Source organism: Somniosus microcephalus, chromosome 2 (genome assembly GCF_052327205.1).
Source record: "Somniosus microcephalus isolate GS21.2 chromosome 2, FLI_Smic_1.0, whole genome shotgun sequence".
In the NCBI taxonomy this organism is placed as follows: Eukaryota; Metazoa; Chordata; class Chondrichthyes; order Squaliformes; family Somniosidae; genus Somniosus; species Somniosus microcephalus.
In genome coordinates, this window is record NC_140988.1 from 259,642,726 (window position 1) to 259,655,996 (window position 13,271).

At 42.6% G+C, this 13,271-nt stretch overlaps 1 protein-coding gene across 1 annotated transcript in view; it reads right to left on the reverse strand.

The window, feature by feature from the left end:
* ipo11 (importin 11) overlaps positions 1 to 13,271 on the reverse strand; it is an 880,228-nt gene that overhangs the window by 345,941 nt on the left and 521,016 nt on the right. Inside the window, exons 22-23 of the mRNA XM_085965921.1 lie at positions 12,803 to 12,882; positions 3,746 to 3,826 (exon numbers count right to left, since the gene is read on the reverse strand). Coding sequence (XP_085822047.1) covers positions 3,746 to 3,826; positions 12,803 to 12,882 — 161 coding nt within the window. The remainder of the gene's footprint in view (positions 1 to 3,745; positions 3,827 to 12,802; positions 12,883 to 13,271) is intronic.

Genomic DNA, 13,271 nt, shown 5'->3' on the forward strand with positions numbered 1-13,271 from the left:
CCTGTTCGTTTCTTTCGGTGATGCTGACCAAGAAAGGCAACAGCAGGAGTAGCATTAGTACAGCTTTGGGGATTCATAAAAGCTAAATCAATAGTAGAAGCATTAATGAGGTTATTCTGTATGTGTATAATTTTATGCTTTACAAAAAGCAACACCTGGAAGATTCAACTGTACTTGAATGTTAGTTTGATACATTTTAACTCGGGATTTATCTGGACTCTTCGCCATTCCCTTAGCTAGATTCCTCAAAGTAACCTTTATTTAAAGCACTGGAATTCCCTCCCTAAACCTCTCCGCCTCTCTACCTCTTTCCTCCTTTAAGACGCTCCTTAAAACCTACCTCTTCGACCAAGCTGCCCTAATTTCTCCTTATGTAGCTCGGTGTCAAATTTTTTGTCTTATAATGCTATTGTGAAGCACCTTGGGACATTTTACTACATTAAAGGCTCTAGATAAATACAAGTTGTTGTTGTTTTTTGTTAGTCTCTTATTTCTACTGCCTTGAACCTACATATGCTTGAGTGGGTGAGCAGACTTTTAATTTCCACAGTTCCTAAACATGAGCAGTCTTGAGTTAATTGACACAAAATGAACATTCACTGACAAACAGATATGAGTAACTCTGTGTCTCACCACAGGCTATACGTACAATATTAGAAGAGCGTTACAACTCTGCAAGGGCATCAGAAAGTTTTAATTATTCTACAATCGCATTACACATTGCAGCTGTGATTTTCTTTCGTTAGCAAATATCAGAACTTTCCAGGAAGACAGTCACTAAGTTAGAGACTATGGAGTAAAAAGCAGACTTATTTATCATAATTACAGTAATTTTTGGTTTTAATACAGGGGTACGGTAGCATAGTGGTTGTGTTATTGGACCAGTAATCCAGAGGCTTGGACTAATTATCCAGAAACATGGCAGCTGGGGAATTTAAATTCAGTTAATTAAATAAATCTGGAATAAAAAGTATCAGTAATGGTGACCATGAAACTACCAGATTGTCGTAAAAACTCAAATAACAACAGAAAATGCTGGAAACACTCAGCAGACCAGGCAGCATCCATGGAGAGAGAAACAGAGTCAACGTCAGAACTGGAAAAAGTTAGAGATGTAACAGGTTTTAAGCAGGTGCAGAGACAGGGAAAGGGGGTGGGGGAGAAAAGGACAAAAGGAATAGTCTGTGCTGGAATGGAAGGCAGGAGAGATTAAATGTTGCAAATGGGGGTGGCAGAATAATCAACAGCTGCCATGTGAAAAAATTGGGGCAGGGGTTATAGTCTGAAATTGTTGAACTCAATGTCGAGTCCAGAAGGCTGTATTTTTCTACATGTAGTTGAACACCACTTGGAAGAAGCACTGAGGGTAGCAAGGGCACAAAATGTACTCTGGGTGGGGGAATTCAATGTCCATCACCAACAGTGGCTCGGTAGCACCATTACTGACCGAGCTGGCTGAGTCCTGAAGGACATAGCTGACAGTCTGGGCCTGCGGCAGGTGGTGAGAGAACCAACACAAGGGGAAAAACCTACAGGACCTCGTCCTCACCAATCTACCTGTCGCAGATGCATCTGTCCATGACAGTATTGGTAGGAGTGACAACCGCACAGTCATTGTGGAGACAAAGTCCCGTCTTCACACTGAGGACACCCTCCATCATGTTGTGTGGCACTACCACTGTGTTAAATGGGATAGATTCAGAACAGATCCAGCAGCTCAAAACTGGGCATCCATGAGGCACTGTGGGCCATCAGCAGCAGCAGAATTGTATTCCACCAAAATCTGTAACCTCATGGCCCGGCATATTCCTCACTCTACCATTACCATCAAGTCGGGAGACCAACCCTGGTTCAATGAGGAGTGTAGAAGAGCATGCCAGGAGCAGCACCAGGTGTACCTAAAATGAGATGCCAACCTGGTGAAGCTACAACACAGGACTACATGCATGCTAAACAGCAGAAGCAGCATGCTATAGACAGAGCTAAGCAATCCCACAATCAACGGATTAGATCAAAGCTCTGCAGCCCTGCCACATCCAGTTGTGAATGGTGGTGGGCAATTCAACAACTAACGGGAGGAGGAGGCTCCATGAATATCCTCATCCTCAATGATGGTGGAGCTCAGCCTGTGAGTGCAATAGACAAGGCTGAAGTGTTTGCAACCATCTTCAGTAAAAGTGCCGAGTGGATGATCCATATAAGCCTCCTCCCGAGGTCCCCACCATCACAGGAGCCAGTTCACTCCATGTGATATCAAGAAACAGCTGATACAGCAAAGGCTGTGGGCCCCGACAACATCTCAGCTGTTGTGCTGAAGACTTGTGCTTCAGAACTAACCGCACCTCTAGCCAAGCTGTTCCAATACAGCTACAATAGTGGCATCTTTGCAATCTGTGCAATCATCAGCAAACATTCCCACTTCTGACCTTATGATGGAGGGAAGGTCATTGATGAAGTAGGTGAAAATGGTTGAGCCTGGGACACTGCCCTGAGGAACTCCTGCAGCGATGTCCTGGGGCTGAGATGATTGGCCTCCAACAACTACAACTTCTGAAATGCAGTTCTTCTGTCCATATTTGGACCAAAGCTGTAATGAGGTCTGGAGCGGAGTGGTCCTGGCGGAACCCAAACCGAGCATTGGCGAGCAGGTTATTGGTGAGCAAGTACCACTTGGTAGCATTGTCTACAACACCTTCCATCACTTTGCTGATGATTGAGAGTAGATTGATGGGGTGGTAATTGGCCGGATTGTATTTGTCCTGCTTTTTGTGGACAGGACATACCTGGGCAGATTTCCACATTGTCGGGTAGCTGTAAGGAACCGCTTGGCTAGAGGTGCAGCTAGTTCTGGAGCACAAATCTTCAGCGCGACAGCTGGGATGTTGTTGGGGCCCAGTCTTTGCTGTATCCAGTGCGCTCAGCTGTTTCTTGATATCACATGGAGTGAATCGAATTGGCTGAAGATTGGCTTCTGTGATGGTGGGGACCTCAGGAGGAGGCCAAGATGGATCATCCACTCGGCACTTCTGGTTGAAGATGGTTGCAAACGCTTCAGCCTTGTCTTTTGCACTCGTGGGCTGGGCTCCGCCATCATTGAGGATGGGGATATTCCTGGAGCCTCCTCCTCCTGTTAGTTGTTTATTGTCCACCATCATTCACGAATGGATGTGGCAGGACTGCAGAGCTTTGATCTGGTCTGTTGGTTGTGGGGCCATTGAAAACTGGATCTTAGATGGGTTAAATTTAGCAACTATAAACAACTCCCACCAAAGCCTTGCATCCTTTTCTATTCCTTAATTCTACATTGAGGAGGAGATGCGATGCTAGAGCGCGGAAGATAGCAAGTCGACAACAGCACGTGAAGGTGGGGATAGCAGGGAGAGGAGGCTCCTGCTCTAGGAAGCCTTAGGACTTGATGCTGGGAGGAAATGGGGAGATTGTGGAGGTTGGTAAAGAACATGAATATCACAAACCTCGAGGAGCCACAGAGCCTAAAGGAGCAGTGGAGCTATCGGGAATTACGGCTGGAAGTGGGAGAGCATGTGAATGTGACAGGGTCTGAGACTGGGACAGAAAGGGCTAAATTTAACCCATCTAAGGCAAAATCATATTCATATATCATATACACATACATTGCCAGAATTTATATTTCTGCATGAAACATGTGGATCAACAATCCTCTTCGCAAAATAAGCCTGGATGAAAGCTTCCTTAATACTATCAAGCGACAAAATAAAACCAGTACCTTAAGTACTTGAACTTGTCCTGCAGTGGTGATATCTTGCATCAGTTCACAGAAGGATTGGCATAGAACAGCTGCAAAATTCTGCAAGAAATGATTTTCATGTTCACACCAAACTGTAAAATAAGTTAACTGCATATTCCAATCGCCACACAGCATTACTATTATATACAAAAGTCAAAAAAATATTGATGTCAGTGAAAATAATATAGCTGATCCTCAAAACTAAAATGGCACCAAAATTGCATTAGTGATGCAGGTTTAAGGACAGTTCGCAAAACGAATCCAATGTCAGTACATAGTGCATAATTTTTTTTGGCTCAGTATCAATTATGCATTTTTAATATAACCCAATTTATGGTACAAAATAGTTTCTGTTCATGAAGTCATAATTTGAATGTTTTGTTTTTGAAATAGACTAGTAAGTACAGAATTCTATTATGCATTCTAATGGATTTCAACAGGCTAATTACTACTATGAAAAACTTAGTTTTTACAGGAGTGATTGCTGACATGAATAAGTCATTCTGCGCCTGCCACCCCCCGGAGCCATGCATGTGTACCCGCCGTTACGGCTGTGCACCTGTCTAGCCACGGAGCTCTGGCCTGCACCTCATTTCCTCCGTTACCAGTGGTTATTTGCATGGAGAAAGTCAGGAGATCGGAGCGGGGAGAGGAGAGGGGTTCAGAGGGGATGGGGAAGAGGACAGAGCATTTGGGGGGGAGGGTAGGAGCATGGGAAAGAGGGCAGGAGATTGGCGGGGGGGGGCAGGGAATCGGGAGGAGATCAGGAACTCAGGGGTGGGGGGAGAAAGGTCAGGAGCTTTGGGGGGGGGGGGGGGGGCGCAGGGGGAGAGAAGAGAAAGTCAGGAACCCGGGGGGAGAGAAGGTCAGGAGCCCGGGAGGAAGAATGTGACCATTGGGGGGGGGGGGGGTAAGAATGTCAGGATCTCAGGGCGGGGGGTGAGAAAGTCAGGAACTCGCGGGGGTGCGGGGGCAAGCACAGAGAGAATAGTGGGGATGGAGAAATAACTTGATCCAGGTCTAAGGGGGGGGGGGGGGGGGGTGGGGGAGGGAGAATGAGAACGTGATCCAGGTGGGAAGACTGATCACGTTCTCCCCCCTCTGTTAGTCATGGATCACGTTCTTCCAACCCCGCCCCCTTTACACCTGCACCATGTTCTCCCTCTCCTCCCCGAGACCCGGATCACATTCTTGACCATGAACAGCAGCGAGCTGATTTCTCGGTAAGCCCAGCACATGTGTGGCAAGTGACATCATTGGACTTGATGAAATCTGGAAGTAATGAGACTGACACTATTCACTTCGTACCCAATAAACCTGTTAACAATCCGTGACCCACACACAATGCCCCATCAATCACTGCAGCTCTTATCCAGAGTGTTTCGTTTAACGGAGTGATTAGCGACAGTGTGGCTTATAGCTTTTGGTTGACCTGTGATGTCATCCTGCACATAAGCCAGACCACTCGATGTCATTCTCAGCGCATGCTAAAAATCTACGGTTCTGTTAGTGATGTTACTTGCAAAGAAGTCACCCTCACCTCTTCTAGTTGAATGAAATGTGCCTCACTAAACCAAGCTTGCAGCTCAAATTATGTAAAATAGTCAATGCTGTCGTTTTGTCAAATTCAGCCTGAGAAACGGCTACAGCACCCTGCATGATCTTGCATCACCTGTTCAAGGGGTCATATTTTTGAAGGGGCCCACAAGTCAACCCAAATTTAGCATTGGTGAACAGCTCAGTGGTGTGCAGGTGTTGCCTGATGGCACCCTTGCTAATTCCTACCATCACTCTGCTGATTCAAAAACAAAATACTGCAGATGCTGAAAATCTGATATAAATTGCTGGAAGCACTCAGCAAATCAGGCAGCATTTACGGAAAGAGAAACAGAGTTAACGTTTCATGTTCTAATGAGAGGTCGTCGACCTGAAACGTTAACTGTTCTTCTCTCTCCACAGATGCTGCCTGACTTACTGAGCATTTCCAGCAGTTTATGTTATATCACTCAACTGGTGATTGGCAGGAGGTCGATAGGGCAGGCTGTACATGGCTGTGTAAGAGTAATCTTGCTTTTCTAGGTAACCCTCCACATTAACAGGTAGATGCCACTGTCATGGCTGCACTGGAGCAGCTTGGCTCACGGAGCTTGCCTGTGACAATGACTGCATCAAATTACACATTGCAGAGATCTTGAATTACTCTCCAACAGGCAGGATCAAATTACACATTCCAGACAAACTGTTGGGTGTGTCTTGTCCTCTAAGGGGACCAATTAGAAACCCACATGTGGTGCAAATAAATGCAGCCTAGTTTTACAGCTGATGAGTTTTAATTCTGCCCTAACTGTTGGAATCAAAGTGTCCTTTCGCTCTCTCAGTTCGAGCTAACTGGAAAGTTTTAACAAATGTTAATGTTACTAGGTTCTTATTTTGGTGCTTAAAGGGGAAACAATGTCTAGGGATAGCATTTTTTGTTCAAAATATTCCATTGATAGATTTTGAAAAAATGCTCATGAAAGTAGTTGGTTAATTTAAAAATCAAATATTTATGTCTATGGGACCCTTTAGTCAGCTCTGCTCCTCCAACTATAATCTTCCAAAGTTCTCTCAATTCAAGAACTGTTCCTTTAGATTGGAAAACTACGCATGTCACTCCTCGATTTAAGAATGGCGAGAGAGGTAAACCAGGGAATTATAGACTGGTTAGTCTAACATCTGTTGTCGGGAAATTACTAGAGTCTATAATTAAGGATAGGGTGACTGAACACCTCGAAAATTTTCAGCTGATCAGAGTGAGCCAGCATAGATTTGTGAAAGGTAGGTCATGCCTGACAAACCTGATTGAATATTTTGAGGAGGTGACTAAAGATGTGGACAGGGGAATGTCTATGGATGTTATTTATATGGACTTCCAGAAGGCATTTGATAAAGTCCCACATAAGAGACTGTTAACGAAGGTAGAAGCCCATGGAATTGAAGGCAAAATCTTGACCTGGTTAGGAAATTGGCTGAGCGCCAGGAGACAGAGTAGGGATAATGGGCAGGTACTCTAATTGGCAGGAGGTGACCAGCAGGGATCTGCGTTGGGGCCTCAACTATTCACCATATTTATTAATGACTTAGATGATGGCATAGAAAGCCATATATCCAAATTTGCTGATGACACAAAGATAGGCAGCATTGTAGGCTGTGTAGATGAAAGCATAAAATTACAAAGGGATATCGATAGATTAAGTGAATGGGCAAAACTGTGGCAAATGGATTTCAATGTAGGTAAATGTGAGGTCACCCACTTTGGACCTAAAAAGGATAGAACAGGGTACTTTCTAAATGGTGAAAAGCTAAAAACAGTGGAGGTCCAAAGAGACTTGGGGATCCAGGTACATAGATAATTAAAATGTCATGAACAGGTTCAGAAAATAATCAAAAAGGCTAATGGAATGTTAGCCTTTATATCTAGAATACAAGGGGATAGAAGTTATGCTGCAGCTATACAAAGCCCTGGTTAGACCACACCTGGAGTACAGCGAGTAGTTCTGGGCACCACACCATAGGAAGGATATGATAGCAAAATACTGTGGATGCTGGAAATCCAAAATAACGACAGAAAATGCTGGAAAAACTCAGCAGGCCAAAAACGTAGGAAGGATATATTGGCCTTGGCGGGAGTGCAGCGTAGGTTTACCAGAATGATATCCGGACTCCAAGAGTTAAATTACGAGGAGCGAGTACACAAATTCGGGTTGTATTCCCTAGAATTTAGAAGGTTAAGGGATGATGTCATAGAGACATAACGGCACAGCAGGAAGCCATTCAGCCCATCGAGTCTGTGCCGGCTCTCTGTAGAGCAATCCAGTCAGTCCCATTCCCCCGCTCTATCTCCGAAGCCTTGCAAGTTTATTTCCCTCATGTGCCTATCCAGTTTCCCCTTGAAAACATTCAGTGTCTCCACTTCCACCACTTCCGTCGGCAGCGAGTTCCAGGTCCTCACCACTTGCTGCGTAAAAAAGTTTTTCCTCGCATCCCCCCTGTATCTCTTGCCCAAAACCTTAAATCTGTGTCCCCTAGTCCTTATACCATCAACTAGTGGGAACAGCCTTTCCCCGCCTAGCCTATCCAAACCCGTCATAATCTTGTACGCCTCTATCAAATCACCCCTCAACCTCCTTTGCTCTAATGAAAACAAATCCAGCTTCTCCAACCTGTCCTTGTAGCTGAGATCCCCCATCCCCGGAACCATTCTGGTAAATCTCCTCTGCACCCTCTCAAGGGCCTTCACATCCTTCCTAAAGTGTGGTGACCAGAACTGGATGCAATGCTCCAGTTGTGGCCTAACCAGCGCTTTATAAAGGTTCAGCATAACTTCTCTACTTTTGTACTCAATACAGTACCTCTATTTATGAAGCCCAAGATCCCACTTTGCTAACCACTCTCTCAATATGTCCCGCCACCTTCAGGGATCTATGCACATTAACTCCCAGGTCCCTCTGTCCCTACACACTCTTTAAAACTGTGCCATTAAGTGCATATTGCCTTTCTCTGTTCCTTCTGCCAAAATGCATCACCTCTCACTTCTCTGTATTAAATTCCATCTGCCACTTGTCTGCCCATTCTGTTAGCCTTTCTATGTCCTTTTGCAGTCGATTGGTATCATCCTCACTGTTTGCCACACCCCCAAGTTATGGTGTCATCGGCAAATTTAGAAATTCTACTCTGTATTCCAATATCCAGGTCATTTATATACATCAAAAAAAGCAGTGGCCCCAGTACTGACCCTTGGGGAACACCACTGTCTACCATCCTCCAGTCTGAAAAACAGCCATTTACCACAACTCGCTGTTTTCTGTCCTTAAGCCAATTCCTTATCCAAGCTGCCACTGACCCACCTATTCCATGAGCCTCAATTTTGTGAAGAAGCCTTCTATGTGGTACTTTGTCAAACACCTTCCGAAAATCCATGTAGACAACATCCATTGCATTCCCTTCATCAATCCTCCCTGTTACTTCATCAAAAAATTGTGATTGACGTTTTCAAGATATTAAGGGGAACAGATAGAGTAGGTAGAGAGAAACTATATCCGCTGGTTGGGGAGTCTAGGACTAGGGGTGGCAGAGTCTAAAAATTAGAGCCAGATCTTTCAGGAGTGAAGTTAGGAAACACTGCTACACACAAAGGGTGGTAGAAGTTTGGAACTCTCTTCCGCAAACAGCAATTGATGCTAGATCAATTGTTAATTTTAAATCTGAGATTGGTAGATTTTTGTTAACCAAACGTATTAAGGGATGTGGGCCAAGGATGGGTACATGGAGTTAGGTCGCAGATCAGCCATGATCTCACTGAATGGCAGAACAGGCTCGAAGGGCTAAATGGCCTGTTCCTATATTCCTCACTATTAAATGCCATCACTGACTGGGAGTATCTTGAAGTAGCACCTGTGAAAGCTGGAAAACAGTTGACTATCACACCTGCCTCAAAGCTGATCAAGGACTTCCCAATGCATAGCAATCATGCTATCCAGAAGCTTACAGGTCATAAAGAAGGTGAAGGGGAGAGTGATAGTCGTGCTTATTATACAAAATAGGAGACCATATTCAGAAGTACCTTAATACAAAGGTAAAATACTGCAAAAGGTGATTGACCTGAAACATTAACTCTGTTTCTCTCTCCACAGATGTCTGACCTGCTGAGTATTTCCAGCAATGGTAAGTTCCAACTGTGTATCTGTTTATATTTCAGAAGAAACTCTCAATAACATTTTCTGAAATATATTATTCAACATTTGTACCCATGTTTTTGTTGGGTAGTCCTTCCAATAATACTTCAGAAAAATAAGTGCTGGAAGTGAATGAAATTTTCCATTCAACAGTCCAAATGAGATCATCTGAGAGAAGGCTCGTAAATAATATACAGTATTGGATTTATTCGAATTTGGGAATTATCTGGAATCTTCTCAAATGTACTGTTAATTTTGTTGATAAGCTGGCTAAGACAAGAAAACATGGAACAATACTCCAATCTTTCCACATCCCTGTCAATAGATGGTTAGCACACAGGTCAGGGTGCCTGTGCATTATTAAGTCTTCTTGATGTAATACATTTAGTTCGTAGGCACATTTGAAAGTTCCTGATCATTCTGATTGAAAAATTCTAGAATCTACTAGTCTAAAATACCTAATCTTGAGCAATATCAATCCATTATTATGAAAACTGATTTTCTTCTACGTGTGGGAGCTTGTAAAGACATTTGAGAAACATTTTTTTGTAGGGGGGCCTAAGGAAAACCTCAAAATAATGAAGAAGAAATTCCAGAATATCCATCCTCGGCCACCAATATTTAACTCTGCGCAGTTATTTTCCAGTTGACATTTTCATGATTCCAGCAGCACAGGTTGTTCAGTTATATTCAATTACCTGTCTATATTTTCTTGATTAAATTTTTATTGTTTTTTATTGCATTCAATAAAGTTTAACATACTTTCTTGAATGATAGCATAGAGGTAATATTAAATTGCACTTGCAGTTACATATGAGGAAGTCTTGCACATTTTAATCGATTTCATATAGCACTAAGCATTACGGGTGGTCAGGATCTTTTCCTTGGCTAGTGTGCCTCCAGATCTTGCTCAAGAGAGTTTTGTAGGCTTTCTTTAATAACTGCTGTCATGGAGGATAACATAAAGGAGGAAGAGGAGGAGGAACTCTCTACTATGGGGAAATAATTCTAATCGGTCCAGTTTGCACACGATCAAAGGAGTTTGAGCAGTGGGCATGTTAATTTGTGAAGAGCCAAAGTAAGGTCCCAATTAGGAACCAGTAAAGTGTAACTCAGCATAATTTCCAAATACCGCAAATGATCTACTAATGATCCAAATATAAATAGGTCATGTGAACTCAAACAAAACTAGTTTTTAAAACAACATGAAATAGATGTTGGACATACTCTACAAAATGCGGGACATAGGTCTAACGATTGTAGCCGGAAACCACTAGACAATTCTTTTTCCATTTTGTGTTATAAATACCATGAGTTGATCCCCTGTGGCAAGTAGGTGAAGTATTTACCATCAGGGGTACAAGACCTTGATTTAAGAGTTATCTTTCAATAACCAGACCAACAAACAAAACATATCCAAGTCCTGATGCAATATTTGATTCCCCTAACTATGAGAGATCCCTACTCTGGAATGCTGTTCCTGCTCATTACCCTGATGTCCAAGAACTACAGCTTTCAGGTCCAGTAAGAGGATATCAGTATGAACTTCACTCTGACTAATTCTATCTTTTGAATTACTCGTGGGATCAAAGGAAATGGAAGAAATCTTGGGCTAGAAATTTGTCTCAGGTAATGGCACAAAGCGAGCAGTATCGGATCGGCTGCCCGTTATGCGCAGCACCTGATATTCAATTCCATTGACTGCAATCGAACTGAATATCAGGCGCTGTGTATAACAGGCAGACGATCCGATCCGATACTGCCCATTTTACGCCACCGCCCAAGACGAATTTCTAGGCTTTGTATCCAATTAAAATCTTTGCATCCAGGAAAAGGAGATCAAACAAACTCCAAACTGTCAATACAACAGCAAAATACTGCAGATGCTGGAAATCTGAAATAACAGAAAATGCCTTTTTTCCAAACTGTCAATGTTTCAAGCAGAAATATGGGAACTGATGGTTGTTCAGTGAACCGAACAGCTCCAGATGCCCCCAACTTCTTAAAAAGTGAGCTACTTAAACTCAGAGGCAACAGAGCATCTGTTACCATATTGTCTATCCTGACTAAATACAGAGATGTAATTCAGACAGCAACATAGTAGCAGGATTATATTTTGACAAAGGTATCCAATTCTTGATAGCACTGTCTGACCACACACACACCCGCTTGCCATATACCTGTACTATAGAAAAATGCAGCAAGTAGCAATATCGTGTTTAGAGGACAAGCATTTTATACACCAATTGTAAGCGCCAAAAACTGCAAATAGGTTACTGCATTTTGCACACTATTTAAAGCCTGTGCCAGACGTTGGTGCCAGCATGTTTATCCATGAAGGCACCAACAATACACGAGATGTACTACAAGGGACAGCGCTAGAGGGGTTTCCTACGACCACAGCCCAGCTGGGAGGCACACCCCGTGCTGGGTGCAAAATTCCAATTGTACTTAAATTCTACACAATGCCTTAGTCTCTTCTATGCTAAAGTTCTATTTGTGTTTGCCTGTTTTAGTAGCTAAAGAGCATAGCTTGTTTGTTTTGTGTGCTTGTCCTATAATTGACAACCTAGTATCATTTTCTTGAGTTTCATAGTGCACTGCTGATGTTTTAGACTCAAGAAACCTGAAAAACAAACACAATAACCAGGACAGATCAGGTAAATTACAAAAAGTTTGATACTCCAGTAGAAAGGTAGGAGACTGTCCAAAACTGAGATGAACAGCAAAGCTCTGACGAAAGGTCACGACCTGAAACGTTAACTCTGTTTCTCTCTCCACAGATGCTACCTGACCTGCTGAGTATCTCCAGCATTTTCTGTATCATGTTCCGCAGTATTTTGCTTTTGTAGTAAAGAACCTTCAGTCATGGAAAAAAAAAAGTGGTGCAATGGGGTCGATCCTGGAGCTTCATAAATCCCAAGTATAGGAAACTGCATGTGGCACCACCCATTTGCCGTGGTATACCTTTTTTATGTGCATGCTTAGCACACAGATTCCACATAACCGATCAAACTAGGCTATACTCCTAGTGTAGAAGATGTGGAATAAAGAAAAATGTAAACTTTAAAATTAATGACAAAAAAATATCAATTTCTGTGTTTTGTTTAGTACAATAATTGAGTATAGATGATATTAGGAAACTGGTTCAAAGGAGCAAATAAGCTTGAAAATATGAAGGAAGTAAAGTAACATTAGCAGAAGTACAAGAAATTAAAACTTTAAAACTGATTATAACTCCATGCAACTATTTGGTTCTTGAAGTGGTATTGATAGTGGAAAAAGTGATTATTCAAAAAAACAGAGGATTTTATATAGTTACCTGTAAAAATTCTGAAGAGGTCAAGAAAATGTAAGCATTTATAATCTGGAAACAAGTCCTTACATTTTCAGAACTAAGCTCTGAAATTAAAGAAAACACAGGAGTACAAATTAGAGGCAAAGCGGAATACAAACAATGAAACACTTCCGTTTATCCAACAATAAATATACACTGTTGATTGGCCAGCCAGTAATTCCAGGTAAAGGCACTAAAGAAATAATTCTAAATTCTGCAGTTGTCCCACCCCTATGGGAGTTATTGCATTTACAGGAAAGTTACATCCAGTCAGGTAATGGAAGAAAAAGAATGAAACTCAGCAACAGTCATTTAATTATTCAGATTTCTTTTTCTGATTATTGTTATGCTACGATGTCCATATTGAATTTACCCCAATGAAATCCATCCAAAATTGGTGGGCCACATTGCAGTAGTACTGCATCAGCAGGAACATAACAGCTAGAGGGAACAA